General features: G+C 36.3%; 1 protein-coding gene across 1 annotated transcript in view; it reads left to right on the forward strand.

Moving 5' to 3' along the window:
• Mtrex (Mtr4 exosome RNA helicase) overlaps positions 1-18,020 on the forward strand; it is a 68,550-nt gene that overhangs the window by 15,396 nt on the left and 35,134 nt on the right. Inside the window, exons 6-12 of the mRNA XM_034523325.2 lie at positions 7,511-7,685; positions 8,788-8,878; positions 10,969-11,093; positions 12,085-12,183; positions 13,276-13,378; positions 15,021-15,152; positions 16,848-16,927. Of these exons, the coding sequence (XP_034379216.1) occupies positions 7,511-7,685; positions 8,788-8,878; positions 10,969-11,093; positions 12,085-12,183; positions 13,276-13,378; positions 15,021-15,152; positions 16,848-16,927 (805 nt within the window). The remainder of the gene's footprint in view (positions 1-7,510; positions 7,686-8,787; positions 8,879-10,968; positions 11,094-12,084; positions 12,184-13,275; positions 13,379-15,020; positions 15,153-16,847; positions 16,928-18,020) is intronic.

Below are 18,020 nucleotides of genomic sequence, written 5' to 3' on the forward strand. Positions count from 1 at the left end.
GAGTTTCCTCTTTTGAGAATTCTTTGTTTAGATCTGTACCCCATTTTTTAATAGGGTTATATGGTTGTCTGGAGTATAATTTCTTGAGTTCTTTGTATATCTTGGATATTAGCCCTCTATCAGATGTAGGATTGGTTAGGATCTTTTCCCAATCTGTTGGTTGCCAATTTGTCTTATTGACAATGTCCTTTGCCCTACAGAAGCTTTGCAATTTGATGAGGTCCCATTTGTCAATTCTTGATCTTAGAGCATAAGCCATTGGTGTTCTGTTCAGGAACTTTTCCCCTGTGCCTAGGTATTCGAGGGTCTTTCCCACCTTCTCTTCTATTAGTTTCAGTGTATCTGGTTTTAAGTGAAGGTCTTTTATCCACTTGGATTTGAGCTTTGTACAAGGAGATATGAATGGATCGATTTGCATCCTTTTACATGTTGACCTCCAGATGAACCAACACCATTTGCTGAAAATGCTGTCCGTTTTCCACTGGATGGTTTTAGCTCCTTTGTCAAAGATCAAGTGACCATAGGTATGTGGGCTCATTTCTGGATCCTCAGTTCTATTCCATTGATCTTCATGTCTGTCTCTGTACCAATACCATGCAGTTTTTATTACTATTGCCCTGTAGTATAGTTTGAGGTCAGGGATGGTGATTCCCCCAGAAGTTCTTTTGTTGTTGAGAATAGTTCTCGCTATCCTGGGTTTTTTGTTGTTCCAAATAAATTTGCAAATTGCTCTTTCTATCTCTATGAAGAATTGATTTGGAATTTTGATGGGGATTGCATTGAATCTATAGATTGCTTTTGGCAAGATGGCCATTTTTACTATATTAATCCTGCCAATCCAGGAGCATGGGAGGTCTTTCCATCTTCTGAGATCTTCTTCAATTTCTTTCTTCAGAGACTTGAAGTTCTTGTCATACAGATCTTTCACTTGCTTAGTTAGATTCACTCCAAGATATTTTATATTATTTGTGGCTATTGTGAAGGGTGTCATTTCCCTAATTTCTTTCTCAGCCTGTTTATCTTTTGAGTATAGGAAGGCTACTGATTTGTTTGAGTTGATTTTATATCCAGCCACTTTACTGAAGTTGTTTATCAGGTTTAGGAGTTCTCTGGTGGAAGTTTTAGGGTCGCTTAAGTATACTATCATATCATCCGCAAATAGTGAAATTTTGACTTCTTCCTTTCCTATTTGTATCCCTTTGACTTCCTTTTGTTGTCTAATTGCTCTAGCTAGGACTTCCAGTACTATATTGAATAGGTAGGGTGAGAGTGGGCAGCCTTGTCTGGTCCCTGATCTTAGTGGGATTGCTTCAAGTTTCTCTCCATTTAGTTTAATGTTGGCTACTGGCTTGCTGTATATTGCTTTTACTATGTTTAGGTATGGACCTTGAATTCCTAATCTTTCCAAGACTTTTAACATGAAGGGATGTTGTATTTTGTCAAATGCTTTCTCAGCATCTAGTGAGATGATCATGTGGTTTTTTTCTTTGAGTTTATTTATGTAGTAGATTACATTGATGGATTTCCGAATATTGAACCATCCCTGCATTCCTGGGATAAAGCCTACTTGATCATGATGGATGATTGCTTTGATGTGTTGTTGGATTCGGTTTGCAAGAATTTTATTGAGTATTTTTGCATCGATATTCATAAGAGAGATTGGTCTGTAGTTCTTCTTTGTTGGGTCTTTGTGAGGCTTAGGTATGAGCGTAATTGTAGCTTCATAGAACGAATTGGGTATTTTTCCTTCTGTTTCTATTCTGTGGAATAGTTTGAAGAGAATTGGTATTAGTTCTTCCTGGAAGGTCTGGTAGAATTCTGCACTAAAACCATCTGGTCCCGGACTTTTTTTGGTGGGGAGGTTTTTAATGACTGCTTCTATTTCTTTAGGGGTTATGCGACTGTTTAGATGATTTATCTGCTCCTCGTTTAACTTTGGTACCTGGTATCTATCTAGAAAATTGTCCATTTCATCCAGATTTTCCAATTTTGTTGAGTATAGGCCTTTGTAGTAGGATCTGATGATATTTTTAATTTCCTCTGTTTCTATTGTTATGTCTCCCTTTTCAGTCCTGATTTTATTAATTTGAATACTGTCTCTGCGCCCTTTGGTTAGTCTGGCTAAGGGTTTGTCTATCTTGTTGATTTTCTCAAAGAACCAGCTCCTGGTTTTGTTGATATTTTGTATAGTTCTTTTTGTTTCAGCTTGGTTGATTTCAGCCCTGAGTTTGATTATTTCCTGCCGTCTACTCCTCTTGGGTATATTAGCTTCTTTTTGTTCTAACTCTTTCAGGTGTGCTGTCAAGTTGTTAATGTATGCTCTTTCCAATTTCTTTTTGTGAGCACTTAGAGCTATGAATTTTCCTCTTAGTACTGCTTTCAGTGAGTCCCACAAGTTTTGATATGATGTGTCCTTATTTTCATTTAAATCTAAGAAGTCTTTTATTTCTTTCTTTATTTCTTCCTTGACCAAGTTATCATTGAGTAGAGCATTGTTCAGTTTCCAAGTATATGTGGGCTTTCTGTTGTTTTTGTCCATGTCAAAGATGAGTCTTAGTCAATGGTGGTCTGATAAGGTACTAGGGATTATTTCAATCTTTTTGTATCTGTTGAGGCCTGTTTTGTGACCAATTATATGGTCTATTTTCGAGAAGGTACAATGGGGTGCTGAGAAGAAAGTATATTCTTTTGTTTTAGGATGAAATGTTCTATAGATGTCAGTTAAGTCCAATTGGTTCATAACTTCTGTTAGTTTCATTGTGTCTCGGTTTAGTTTCTGTTTCTATGATCTGTCCATAGTTGAGAGTGGGGTGTTGAAATCTCCCACTATTATTGTATAGGGTGCAATGTATGCTTTAAGCTTTAGTAAAGTTTCTTTTATGTATGTGGGTGCCCTTGCATTTGGGGCATAGATGTTGAGAATTGCTAGTTCCTCTTGGTACATTTTTCCTTTGATGAATATGAAGTGTCCTTCTTTATCTTTTTTGATTACTTCTGGTTGAAAAATGATTTTATTTGATATTAGAATTGCTACTCCAGCTTGTTTCTTGGGACCATTTGCTTGGAAGATTGTTTTCCAACCTTTTACTCTGAGGTAGTGCCTGTCGTTTTCACAAAGGTGAGTTTCCTGAATGCAGCAAAATGTTGGGTCCTGCTTACGTATCCAGTCTGATAGTCTATGTCTTTTTACTGGAGAATTGAGTCCATTGATATTAAGAGATATTAAGGAAAAATGAGTGTTGTTTCCTGTTATTTTTGTTATTGGCCATGGAGATATGTTTGTGTAGCTACCTTCTTTTTAAGGCTTTTGGAAGATTACCTTCTTGTTTTTTCTAGGTTGTAGTTTCCCTCCTTGTGTTGGATTTTTCCACCAATTATTCTTTGAAGTCCTGGATTTGTGTTGAGATTCTGTGTGAATTTGGATTTGTCATGGAGAATTTTGATTTTTCCATCAATAATGATTGACAGTTTTGCTGGGTATAGTAGTCTGGGCTGGCATTTGTGTTCTCTTAGGGTCTTTATGATATCGGTCCAGGATCTTCTGGCTTTTATGGTCTCTGGTGAGAAGTCTGGTGTAATTCTTATAGGTCTGCCTTTATATGTTACTTTACCTTTTTCCCTTACGGCTTTTAGTATTTTTTCTTTGTTTTGTACATTTGATGTTTTGACTATTATATGGCGGGGAGTATTTCTTTTCTGGTCTAAACTATTTGGAGTTCTGTAGGCTTCTTGTATATTTATGGACATCTCTTTCTTTAGGTTAGGGAAGTTTTCCTCTATAATTTTGTTGAGGATATTTACTGGTCCTTTAAGTTGGGAGTCTTCCCCCTCATCTATACCTATTATCCTTAGGTTTGGCCTTCTCATTGTGTCTTGGATTTCTTGTATACTTCGGGTTAGTAGCTTTTTGTATTTTGCATTTTCTTTGACAGTTGTGTCAATGTTTTCCATGGTATCTTCTGCACATGAGATTCTCTCTTCCATCTCTTGTATTCTGTTGGTGACACTTGTATCTATGACTCCTGATGTTTTCTTTAGGTTTTCTATCTCCATGGTATTGTCCCTTTGTGATTTCTTTATTGTTTCTACTTCCATTTTTAGATCCTGCATGGTTTTGTTTAATTCCTTCTCCCGTTTGGTTGTATTTTCTTGCAATTCCTTAAGGGATTTTTGTGTTTCCTCTTTAAGGGTTTCTATCTGTCTACCAGTGCTCTCCTTAATTTCTTTGAGAGTGTTATTTATGTCTTTCTTAAAGTCCTCTATCATCATCATGAGAAGTGATTTTAATTCTGAATCCTGCTTTTCTGGTGTGATGGGGTGTTCAGGGCTTGCTCTGATGGGGGAGCTGGGTTCTGATGATGCCATGTAACTTTGGTTTCTGTTGCTTAAGTTCTTGCGCTTGCCTTTTGCCATCTGTGCTGCCTGTACTTACTGTCTCTGACTGAAGCCTGCCTTTCCAGTTATCTAGCTTGTGTCTGATCTTCTAGGGGTCCAGATGTCTCTGTGATCTTTTCCAGCTGAGCTGATTACAGTGGGATCTCTAGGATTCTTCAGGATATGGTGTCTCCAAGGTAGCCATCCAGCTAGGTGTCTGCTGTTCTGGGTGCAGTATCTCTTCTAGAATATCTCAGGATATGTTGTCTGAGGCTCTGAGTTCAGTTGTTCCTCTGTGGCTCTGGGTTGAGTGGACCTTCCAGTATGTCTCAGGTGGAATCCAGGGTCCACCCAATAGTAGACCTGTCAGAGGTCTGGTCCAGGCCTCAGATCCAAGAACTAGTTTCTAAGACACTAGTCTTAGAAAGTTAAGTCCCAGTTAGAGCGACCGGGATCCCCACTTCCTCTGGGTTCTTGAAGGTTGGGGGCAGAGCTGCCACCCAAGATCTGCTCAGTGCCCTGGCCCAGACCGAAAGGAACCAGTGTTCCGGGGCTGGGAGTGACTTCCTGAGTCCTCGGTGGGTCCCGGTTACTCCCTGTTTAGGGCGGGCCCTGCTGTCTGCTTACCTAAGATACTGCCTGAGTTAGAGCGCCTGGGATCCCTGCTTCCTCTGGGTTCTTGAAGGTTGGGGGCAGAGCTGCCACCCAAGATCTGCTCAGTGCCCTGGCCCAGACAGGAAGGTTCCTACAGTATTTTAATGGATGTAATTAAGAGCCATTCTTCCTTTGTTCCCAGTATTTGGGAAAATAGGGGCTTTGTTATTATTATTAAGCATGTTACTTACTTGCAGATTTTTCATGACTGTTTTTCTATCAAGAATGACTCCTGTTCCTAGTTTGCAGTTAGTGTCTTTCTCATTCTTCATGTCTGCATGAATTTACAGAATCCAATCTTTTTACTTACAAAGATTGAAATGACGTGGGTTTCCTTTGTTTTGTTTGATTTGGAACGAATTTTGCCTTTTCCTGTACTGCAATGAAATGTCTTGATGGGTATCCAGTGAATCATCCTGAGATAAATTCCATTTGGCTGTGATGTATAATTGTATTATATTGTTGAGTTGATGAACTAAGATTTTGCTAAGAAATATCACATCTTCATTTCTGAGGCACATTGGGTTTTGTTTATTATTGTCTTTTCTGGTTTTGTATCAGACTAATGTTTCTTTGCCTTTTTCCCCTTAATCTAGCTGGAGGTGGTGGGGTCTATTATTATGTTGATCTGACAAAACCCAGGTTTCTGTCTCTTTGGCTTTTGTCTGCTTTCATTTCATTGGTTTATATTCTTCTCACTTTTGTTCTAGCTGCTGCTGCTTCTTCTTCTTCTTCTTCTTCTTCTTCTTCTTCTTCTTCTTCTTTTTTTTTTTTTTTTAGATTTATTTATTTTGTGTATGAGTACACTGTATTTGTCTTCAGACACACCAGAAGAGGGCATTGGATCTCACTACAGATGGTCGTGAGCCACCATGTGGTTGCTGGGAATTGAACTCAGAACCTCTGGAAGAGCAGACTGTGCTCTTAACCACTGAGCCATCTCTCCAGCCCCTGTTCTAGCTTCTTAAGAAAGAAGATAAAGTAATTGTTTTGAGATCTATCTTTTTCTAATGGGCATTTAAAGTTTATGTAGTAGATTTTTTGTTGGAAGGTCAATTCACTTATTTTTTAGTGCTAATCATAATCTCAAATTTATACACTATTAGCTATTAAAGATTTTTTTCATTGTTTTTGTTTTATGTCTTTGTCATTTTGGACTTCCAATTCATGCCTTAAAGGTTGTTTGATAGTGTTTGTTTCATTTTCTTTTACTTTTTTCTCTATTTTGTATTTTGCCTGAGGCCACAGAAGTTAAAAGAGGGTATCAGATCCCTGAAATTAGGCCACCATGTGGGTGCTAAGAGTTGAACCCAGGTTCTCTCTAAGAACAACCAGTGCCCTTAACCACTGAACCATCTTTCCAATCCATTTTGTTATTTTTCTGCCTTTTATTCTGCATAATTTTTATTTCTAGTAATACTGGGATCAAACCCAGGGCTTTGTACACATTAGGCAAGTGTTCCACTCTTGAGCTAAGCTACATCCCTCAGCCCACAATCTATGTAGAGTTTTCAGTTGCTTACATGTTAAGAGTTTCCATTTTCCTGTTGAGATTGCCTGTTTGTAGAACTGTTGTCCTATTTCTTTTTAATTCTTAGAACATAGTTTTCTATATTTTAAAGGATGCCATTCTAATAGCTGTTCTATGTATAGCCGGTTTCAAGCTGTTTTTCTGCCAATTTCAACCTTTGGGCCCACTCATTCAATTCCGTATGTCTGTTTTTCCTTAAGTACAGATCATATTTTCCTGTTTCCTATTTCTTTCTGTTGTTAAAAAGTCAGTATTTTAGATCATGTAATACCTCTGTATTCACTTTTCCATATATTTTCACTGTTACTACTTAATCATAATTGGTCAATTCTTAATTTTATAACTTTTTTTAAAAATTCTGATGTGATAAGCATACTTTGGGTAGTAACTATATCTTTAAAAAAGCCTCTGCCACAGTATTTCTCTTAAATCTTAATTTCATGGTCTGTATTGAAATACTAAACTGAGTTTTAAAAGCAAAACAATACAAAAAAATACTACTGTTTTGAATTCCATAATACTTAGAAAAGAACTGTTGGATAAACAGAACCTATCATAATTTCAAGCAAAGAAATGATTTGTTAAATATTATATGAAGGAGAATAGTACATATTGGATTAACTCATTTATGAAATTGTGGAAGAAAAATGCACCCCACTTACGGTTTTCTTATTACTTGTAGTCTGTTTCTATATAAATGCATGGACAGAAGTGATGGACTTTTAGATGCCTATCAGTAGAATCAAAGACTTTTCTAGCAAAAAATAGGGTATTCACTGACAAACCAGTGGTAGTGAAGTGACTAAAGTTAAAATGTCCTTGTTCATTTAGTAGTCTAAATGATTCATTTCAGATAAATCATGATTATAGTGTAATAGTTTATAGTAAACAGATTACAGATGAATGTGCAGAAAACTTAAAAGTCATACTTACTGTTTTTTATACTTTTAGGTATGCTATTGCATTGGCTTTAAGAGAAAAACAGCGTGTAATATTTACCAGCCCAATTAAGGCTCTAAGTAATCAGAAATACCGTGAAATGTATGAAGAGTTTCAAGATGTCGGACTGATGACTGGAGATGTTACTATTAATCCCACAGCGTCTTGTCTGGTTATGACTACAGAGGTAATTTATTTTGTGCCTCATCTAAACATTTTCTTTTTAGTTTAGTCAGTGTATATCTAGTCAAACACTGTATAGCCTGGTTTTGTTTTTCAGATAAAATATAATAAATATTTGTGAATAGAATTGTTTGAAAAGGGCATAATTATTACGAAGTGCTCTAAGTTAATCTCTAAGTTAATATTTATTACTTGCCAATACAATATACCTTAAAAAGTATTTTAATATTTATTCTTACTACTATGACTTAATTGTTTTTCTTATGTATAGTTTCAAAGGTTTGAATACATAGTTTCATACAAGTAGTGACTCTTTAGTGCCTTTTTCTCCTTTAGTGCCTGGGTATTATTACAGTAAGACTATTACAATAGTCAACTTAAAAAATATATTCATTATTATACTTAGCTTTTTCTAATCATTGTTAAGTTTTACATGGTTTTGACATGATTATCTTTACTGACCATGATACTTTAAACAAATAGTTTGTGTGTGTATGTATTACCCTGTATAATGTGGGGGAGACAGACGTGCCACTGTACGTATCAAAGCCAGAGGAGGACTTTGTGGACTTAGTTCTCTCCCTTCACCCTGCATTGGATTTTGGGGCTTAAACTTTGATCCCACTAAGCTATCTCAACAGTGCCCTTAATTGGACTTTAATACATAGTATCTTTTCATTTTCATTTATAATAGTATATAAATTTGCTTCTAGGTTGGACAGTTGCTAAAAGGGATAACTCACTTTTTGGAGTTCTGTTTAAGTTTTTATTTGTTCTAAAACCCTTTACCTGAAGATTTTCTTTAACTCTTAAAAGTAAAGACAATTACAGTGTATCCATTGTGAGACAGAAACATAGACACTATAAAGATCTAATGTCTTGGTAAGTACCTCTCATGTTAACCTTGGAAAGATGTGGCACAGAAAGGTTTCCTATTTCAAAAAGGAATAATAGGAATGATAACAGTATCTTTATGAATATCTGATTACATGTAATGAGGAGTCAAAGATAGGCATAACATATCAGAAATTCGTTGTTAAAAAATTAGTGTTTGACTAACTATTAGATGTTATGTTAAAGTCCTGCTAAATCTGTTTCCCTTGTAGATTTTGAGAAGTATGCTGTACAGAGGCTCTGAAGTGATGCGAGAAGTTGCATGGGTCATATTTGATGAAATTCACTACATGAGAGATTCAGGTATATTTCATAATAGTGTTGAGATAAACATCATGTGTTTTTGTTAAAAATGCCATTAATAATTTTGAGTAAGAATTTTTGGATGGATTTTCAGTTTTTATGTGCCTGGAATTCCAGTAATCTATTACACATTCAAATTGTGGACAACCTGATAAAATATTCCCAGTATGACTTAAAGTTTAGTTCCTTAAGTAGTAATATTCATTGGGTAAAATTATACACAGCAAATGAATTTAAAAAATAGCTTGCTTTTAAAGAGAGCTCACGCAGCTAGATGTGGTACATGGCTGTAAAAGTAGCACTTGGGAAACTGAGACAGGGAGATGGGGGAGGCAGAGATAGGAAGAAATGATTAGTGGTAATCCAGGCTGCACAGCAAGGCCTTGCTCTCCTCCCCACATAAAGAGTTGAGTAATTATCATCATCATTATAATACTATTACTTTTTTGTTTGGTCCTTTGAGACGTGGTTTCTCTGTGTATCCTTGGCTGTCCTGAAACTCCCTCTGTAGACCAGGCTGGCCTCAAACTCACAGAGATCACCTGGGTCTGCTAGGATTAGAGGCATGAACCACCACTGCCTGGCTCTCAGTAATTATTTAATGTGAAAAATGTATAGACCTCCTGGTTTACAAACATAACAGTCATTTTTAAGTTAATTTAGTTTTATAAACCTAGAAATGTATATTTGTAAAAAAAAAAAAAAAAGGAAATAATAAATAAGCAAGTAAGACAAAACTGTCTCAAATAATATCTCTTCAAAAATAAATGTGGTTGCAATTTTGGATATACCAGGAAATTTAACATTTAAAAGCTAATGTTTTATATGTAAACACCTAAAGTGAGATTGAGTTTTTATTTTAAGTCTATATCAGTGGTTCTCAACTTTCCTAATGGCTGAAATCTTTTAATAGAGTTCCTGATGTAGTAAACCCCAACCATATATCATTTCATTGCTACTTCATAACTATAATTTTGCTACTATTAGAATTATAATGTAAATATCTCATATGCAACCCCAAAAGGGTTGTGACCCACTGGTTGAGAACTGCTGATCTGTGTATTCATGATAAAAATAGTGTAAGAAAGCATCAACACTTTACCTTTGCCAAATTCCTGCAGATACTTCTCAGCATATTTTCTATTTGCTTTAAAAACCGTGAGTCCTGGGCCAGCTAGTGGGTTAGGGCTTTTACGTTAGCGTTCATTCCCAGGATCCAAATACTAGGATTAGACAACTGATTCTGAAAGTTGTCTTCTAACCTCCAAACAATTGCCATGGCACATGCATTCATACAAATACACACACACACTAACACACACAACACTGAGTACTACAAATAATCTTACTCAGATCTTGTGTTAATCAAACTTAAATGTGATTAAAAGAAGTTAGACATAGTATTATGAAAGTTCAAAGAAAAAGTTGATTATTAAAATAAATATTCAGATGCAAAGAGAAATAACATGAAACAGAGACATTATTTTTTAAAACGATATGCAAAACTTTGAAACTGTATAAAAAACCCAACTAAGTATTTTCAAGTCATTGATATTAGGCTATTAAAATACTTTTTAAAGTATATATTATGAAACAAGTAATGAATCTTATTTAGAGGTGTAGTTAGTGTTTCTTAATTAAAGATAGGATAGGACATTTTAAGAGCTCTACACCCATTTTGAATCTGCTGATCACCAGATCCACCTATCATTTCCAGAAGTCATCCGTGTGGAATAGTAGTAGCATGACTTGTCATGTTCTGCTGCAGTGTCCTAGACATCCTTCACCTCCACTTCTCCACGGGAAGTGGAAATACTGTCAGCTGCCTTGGCACTGGGGTTCCTGCTTGTTAATCAGAAGGCTACAGTGTGGAACTGCTTTCTCAGAGTCCATTCTGTGTGTGGTGGCTTACTGTTGTGTCTACTCTATAGAGTCATGAACAGAAGTAGGTTTACAGTATGGCTGTGTGGCCAAAAAAACATATTTGTGTAGAGTAGTTTGCATATTCAATTAGTAAGCTTACGAGAAAATAATTTTAGCTGCTATCACTTAGCTAACACTAAATTCCAAACTATATTTTTGTTTCATAGAGCGTGGTGTAGTATGGGAAGAAACTATTATTTTGCTTCCAGATAATGTTCACTATGTCTTTCTTTCGGCTACTATTCCAAATGCTCGGCAGTTTGCTGAGTGGATTTGCCACCTACATAAACAGGTACTTTATACACTGTTTGTGTCTTCATTATTTGAAACTGTTGCTGATTGGGCTTGCCATGTTCTTACAGATTTTTCTTATGCTCTTAAGGATAAAGAAGGCAGTTTAATGGGAATCTACCCCTAAGGTGCTTATCAAACAGAGTAGACTAGCTAGAAACGTTCATTTCTGAGTTGCAGCTCCAGTCCAGCATAGCTAAGCCTCTACGAGTTGGGCTTTGAAGTCTGATTTCTAAAAGTTACCAAGTTAATCCTGATGATCTACCAGGTTTGGAAATAATGTACATTTATGCTGACAGTGAGCACCAAGTACACAGTGGGGAGTTTTTCCAAGGAACACCAGAAAAGCCTACTCATCTCTTGAGCATTTGATTTGCTAACTCTTACGAAAATACATTCACACTGTGTCCTTTGCATTTCTACTGTCACTTGGATGTCAGTGTAAGACTGTGCGTACCACAAATACTTGTTCATGAGTGCTGGACAGGATATTGGTTCTATTTTCTTGCCCTTGTTTTAGTTACCCTCGTGAACTTTATGTATTCGATGTCCAGTCTCATTCTCCTTCTCTGTTGCTTCTGTAAAAACAAGCTCAGTGACTCTTTTGATGGAGCTAGATTTCTGCTGTTCTAAAATACCCCTGTGCTACAAGAGTTTTGTTTTTATGTATCAGGGGTGCCTTGTTCACCCACCACATTGGCCACATGAGTAGCAAGAGGCAATGTCTGTATTTATGGTCCTCTAGGATGAGAGAATGGGTAATTGGAGTTCAGGTCATTTTCTTGGCCTTAATTAGGGAACTGGTGAATTACGCATTAGATCGCACTATGAACTAGTAGACCTGTTTCCCCCCATTTTTCACTAGCCTAGCTTTAAAGTGGTTTGAAAGTGTTACATTCTTGTTAAATATTTAAGCTCAAATTTTATTTTTGTTGAGTAGATCAAATATACAGTTTGCCATGAAATACAATTCTAATTCTTTTCTTTTACAGCCCTGTCATGTAATTTATACTGATTATCGACCTACTCCATTGCAACACTACATATTTCCAGCAGGGGGTGATGGACTTCACCTTGTGGTTGATGAAAATGTAAGAGAATAATTCACATGTCTATGTAATGTCATCTATTATATATTGCTTTTCCTTAATTTTGAACTGGAGAAAAATATTAACCACCTCTTACAAACACACACATTATCTGTCCCTTTCTTGTCTCTGTCTCTGTCTCTGTCTCTGTCTCTCTCTCTCTCTCTCTCTCTGGTCTCTTTAAGAATAATTATTTAAATAGTATCTGATGATGCTGTGGTAGTGCTCGCCTCAAGTCTTGGCTCTGGGGAAGCTCAGATAAGTTACTTGTTCCCAGGAGTTTGAGGTCAAATTAGTAAGATGACAATTTAGAAACAAATTATATTCGAGACTCTTATGTTACACATGAATTTACTTTCTTCCATTCACAGTACTTGAAATGCCTGGAGAACAAGGGCTCTGATATGCCAGATAATTTTTCTTGTTCCCAGTTTCAGTTCTCTTTTAACAGATTTTGTTATCACAAATCACTTAAATGGCCTTTGTTAAAATTCTTGTTGCATTAAAGTTTGTTCTTTGGGGCTAGAGAGATGGCTTAGCGGTTAAGAGCACTGACTGATCTTTCACAGAGGTCCTGAGTTCAATTCCCAGCAACTCCTTGGTGGCTCACAACCATCTGTAATGGAATCCATTGCCCTCTTGTGTGTCTGAGGACAGCGACAGTGTACTCACATACATAAAAAAAATTTTTTTTTGTTCTTTGGAGAAACTTTGTTTAAGAAATGTTTAAATTGCAGGCGGTGGTGGCGCACGCCTTTAATCCCAGCACTTGGGAGGCAGAGGCAGGCGGATTTCTGAGTTCGAGGCCAGCCTGGTCTACAGAGTGAGTTCCAGGACAGCCAGGACTACACAGAGAAACCCTGTCTCGAAAAACCAAAAAAAAAAAAAAAAAAAAAAAAAAAGAAAGAAAGAAAGAAATGTTTAAATTATGATTAAATATTTGTGAGTCTTTATGTTTTCCTAGAGCTGAACCCAGGCCCTCTGGATGAGCATACATACTTTATACGTACTTTATACATACTGTTAACCACTGAATCGTTTCTCTACCCTTGATTAACTATTTGCAAAGTTACATAGACAAAAATATGATTCTAGGGTGACTTCAGAGAAGACAATTTTAACACTGCAATGCAAGTGCTTCGGGATGCAGGTGATTTGGCCAAAGGAGACCAGAAGGGACGGAAAGGAGGAACAAAAGGTAATTTGGAACTTAGCTTTTAGACAGAAGTTTACCTGTTTGAATATCTGAATTGTTTGTTTGTCTTTTATTTGATGTTCTTTGAGGACGCTTTGTAAAGATTTAGATGATATATGACAAATTTGGATGAATAAAGGGCTATATGTTTTTCTTACATGGCATTAATTTAAATGTAATTAAATTTCCCACTAATTATCCACTTTATGTGGGTAAACTGTAAACTACATATTTACAGTTTACCCACATAAAGTGGGTAATTAGTGGGTTCAGATATATTCACATGATTACACAATTATTGCCAGAGTCAGCTTTAAATTTCCATATAATTTCCATACCATGAAATTCATTATTTTAAAATGCAATGTGATAATTTCTAGTAGATTCATAGAACTGTGCAACCATTCCTACTACCCAATTCTAAGGAAATTTCCTGACTTCTCTCCCCAGGCCACAAGCATTAGCAGTCATTCCTCATCATTTCCTCCTTACGCCACAGACTTAACTAATCTTTTTCAATTAGTCTCTTTTTCTGCCTCCATGGATTTGACTTTTCTGGATGTCTCATAAAAATAGAACCAGTGGCTGACTCCTTTGAATGACATGATTAATACGATTATACTATGTGTCAGTATTTCACTCTGAGTGTATGCTATCAAATAATATTGTGTCATGAGAATATATAGTATTTGAGTATTTGCAGTTGTTTCTATTATTTTGTAGATTATGCATAATAATACTGTAAACATTTTGCTTGTACTACAAGTTTTTGTAAAAATAGGTGTTTTCTTTTTTTCTGGGTATGTACCTAGGAGAATTGATGAATCATGGGAAATTTAACCTTTCAATTACTGCCACATATGCTAGTTGGCATGTTTCATGCTGTTCCTCTGAGGAGCTTTTTTGAGTACCATTTTCCTCCACCTCTAGAGTGATACTTAGTTGTGTCTGTTTGACTATAATCTTAATGAAAGTGAAGTAGTATTTCAGTGTGCTCCTCATCTGTGGTCACTGATGTTAAACCTCTTACTACATGCTTCATTAATAATGGCATCACTATAATCCTTTGTCTACTTAATTTTTTTAAATTTTGTTTTAATATTTATCTTACATGTGTGTTTATCTATATGTATTTTTGCCTTTGGAGGCCAGAAAAGTACATTGGGTTCCTTGGAGCTGCAGTTTGTTTATGAGCCACTTGTCACAAGTGCTGTAATTCCATCTCTGGACCTCATGATTAACAAGGACTCTTAACTGCTGAGCCATTTCTTTAGCACTTCCATTGTCTTACTATAAATTGGATTGTCTTTGTTGAGTTTTAAAAGTTCTTACATTCCGGGCAGACCTATGTCAAAGAGATAACTTGAGAGTTTTTTCCATATTGTAGTGAACTGGGGTTGTTTTTTTTTTTTCCACTTACTGCTCATGTCTGTTAAAAGCAGAGTTCTTCATGCTGGTGACATCTAAATCTAGTTTTACTCTCTGTCATAATGCTTCTACTCTGAATGTCAGAGCCAACAATGCTTCAACGGTCTCTGTCTTGTTTTTTATTGTAAAATTCTTCTAAATTTTATTTTACAGTTTTATTTAGATCTATTCTCCATTTTACGTTAATTTAGGGTGTGATTTATTTACCCTTTTTTAGGTCCATCAAATGTGTTCAAGATTGTGAAGATGATTATGGAAAGAAATTTTCAGCCTGTAATTATCTTCAGTTTTAGTAAGAAGGACTGTGAAGCGTATGCTCTTCAGATGACTAAGTTAGATTTCAACACAGGTACTGATAATTTCCACATGATTTTAATGGTGTATCTTCAGTAGTTTAAAATAAATTTTCTGTAATATATTTGCTGTATATTAGCATATGCAATTTGCTTATAATCATAATCGTTTGTACTCAGCATCTTTGCAAAATCTTTATAATGTTCTCTCAGTTTCTTCACCCTCCATCTCTACTTGGGCCTGGTGTATGATGGCCAAGCACTGTATCACTACAGCATGTGTCTCTCATTCAGTAAGGGTGGGCCTCTTGGTTAGGATAATTTATTGAAAGTACTGTTGTTTATTCTTGCAGTAATCTAGACCCACTCTTTGTCTCAAGTATGCCAAATTTCTCAAATAAAACACGCAGCAAGTGTATGTTCACTGTAAATGTATCTCACTTAGCTGTACAGCTGGGTAGTAGCATAACCAAGCTCAGACTACCAGCTCAGTAGCTATTCATTTTTACCTATTGTGTGTATAATCCAAATAATAAATCTTGAGTAATATAAAATTAATTTTAGTTGTGTCTAGGGGTGGAGACGCAGGGCTGTAATTGTAGCACAAGGGAGGCTGAAGCAGTAGGACTGGATGTGAGAGCAGCTGGGAAACATCGGAGAAGACATTGTCTCAGAACAGGATGAAAACTTAAGCATGTTTTCTTTATGTCCTTTAAAGTCCATTTTTCCATGGGTAAAAATGAGATGATAGGTAAATTGCTTTGCTTATAACTTTTAGTATTATAATTACCAGTTGTGAGTATTCTTAAGACTCAGGGTTATATATTGATTAATATATCAAATAGTTTTTGAGAATTTGTTACTTGGTTGACACAGTAAAGAAAGTCACTAACAATATGGGCTTTGGGATTGTTACTCTGCAGTTAAGTGCAGTGCTTTACTGCACTAAGCCTCCGTTACCTCAGAGCAGTGGCAGGTCCGTAGGAACCTGCAGATGTTAGAATTGAGTGTTGCCCTCAGTCACTTTGGTATAATTATTGTTATTGTAGACCTAGCTGGCCTAGAATTGATGGTAGCAGTCCCGCCTCAACCTTTTAATCTTGTTACTGATTTTATTAATGTTTTTATGAATTAAAGCTGCTAGATGTTTTGAGGACAGTAAATTGTATTATGTGGGGTTGCTGAAAAAAATACTGATTCTTTGACTTTTGTGGAGAAACTCTGCTGATTAAGGTCAAAGTCTACAACTGACTGAATAGCCTTCTGAGCTCATAATGGAGGACTCCCTTCAATGACAGGGCTTCCCTTCTCTGATCTTCGGAATTCAACTCCCCCAAAACACACACACACACACACACACACACACACACACACACAGCATGTGCATCTACCTGCACACTATCGTGAAGCCTTTGTCCCAGTAAGTACCCATTCAGCCAGCACCTGAGATTCCTGAGGTGCTTCCCATGCTAATGAGGCATCTCAGTACCCTAACCCTTTAGCCACTGACCTTTGCTCATCCTGGATCTTCCTACTCCCAGTCCCACCAAATTATATAAGCCTTGGATTATATAAGCATGTGCAAAGTTGATCTGCTTCCCTGCAATGGTTCAGTGTTGTCATTCACCATACAGACTCACATGGCTTCTGAATGCCCGCCCCCTGTTTAAAGTCTTATTCTTTTTAATGAGTACAGTTTAGTACCACTGAGTCATTTTAATGTTTATGTGCCATTAAATTTTTTCTCATAGATGAAGAAAAGAAGATGGTTGAAGAAGTTTTTAATAATGCAATTGACTGCTTGTCTGATGAAGATAAAAAGCTCCCTCAGGTGAGTTACTACCAGTAAGTAAGGATTTTAGCAGGTAGCAGATATTAACTCATACTCGTTTTATTGCATTTTGGCAACATATGTTGGCCTATGTGCTCAAACAACACCTTCATATATGTTTTAAATCATTGAAAAGGTGCCAAGTAAGATTTGTTTCTCAGTTTATATGAGTACTGAACAAGAGAATGTACCTAATGAAAATCAATCTATTCTTCAGAAATTAAACATCTCCTTTGCTTTAATGTTGTTCATAATTTTCTTTTCACTGTTGGAATTGACTGGGCACCTAAAATATGCTAGTACTTGGGTGCCACTCCCAGGGAGGTTTTGACTTTATTGGTCTAATTTTCATCTTAGTTGGAAGACTCTTTTAAAGCCTCTCCATATGGTTTTACTATGCATCCAGAGTACAGTCCTTTTAACTAAGGTAGTGCGTGACAGTTGTTAGATTAGAGCAAGAGGAGGGAGGTCACGCTGTGCTTTGCGGGAGGATACTTGGTTTGTAGAGGATTTACCTTACCCTAGGCTGCAGCTGCATGTTTCTTGACATTTTAAAATGGTGTCTTATCTTAGAAAAGTTTAAAATACTTTTCCCTTCCAGGTGAATGGTGGCTGTTCAGTGGCTGCTGCATATGACTTCATGCATTTTATCCTCACGTTACAGTGTGGAGTGGGCAGCAGTAATGAGGATGTAGTCTTTTGATTTTAAAGGAAGTACATTTTACAGTGTAATGTGCTGTGGCTAGAGTTTAACTGCCAGGATCTTTTGAGTTTATTAAGAAATTTATTTAAGAGATATGGGCTTGCTGTCCTCTGCAGTGGCAAGTGTAAATGCAGATCTCCATGCTAGTTTACAGATAGTCTCTGCTGTCACAGCTCAGACTTTTGTGTAGGAGATAAAGTTATGTTTAAAACTTAGATGCAGCAAAATAATTATTTAAATATGATTACCATGTTAAAGTTAAAGGAAGGCCACATTGTGTTTCAATTTAATATGTAAGAATATAGGTTGGATTTTGCTTTTATTCTGGAGAGGTTTTTAAGAATAATTACTTAAATACAAATGTTTTCTTATTTAGTTACATGTTTTTTC

Source organism: Arvicanthis niloticus, chromosome 19 (assembly GCF_011762505.2).
Source record: "Arvicanthis niloticus isolate mArvNil1 chromosome 19, mArvNil1.pat.X, whole genome shotgun sequence".
NCBI classification, from domain to species: Eukaryota; Metazoa; Chordata; class Mammalia; order Rodentia; family Muridae; genus Arvicanthis; species Arvicanthis niloticus.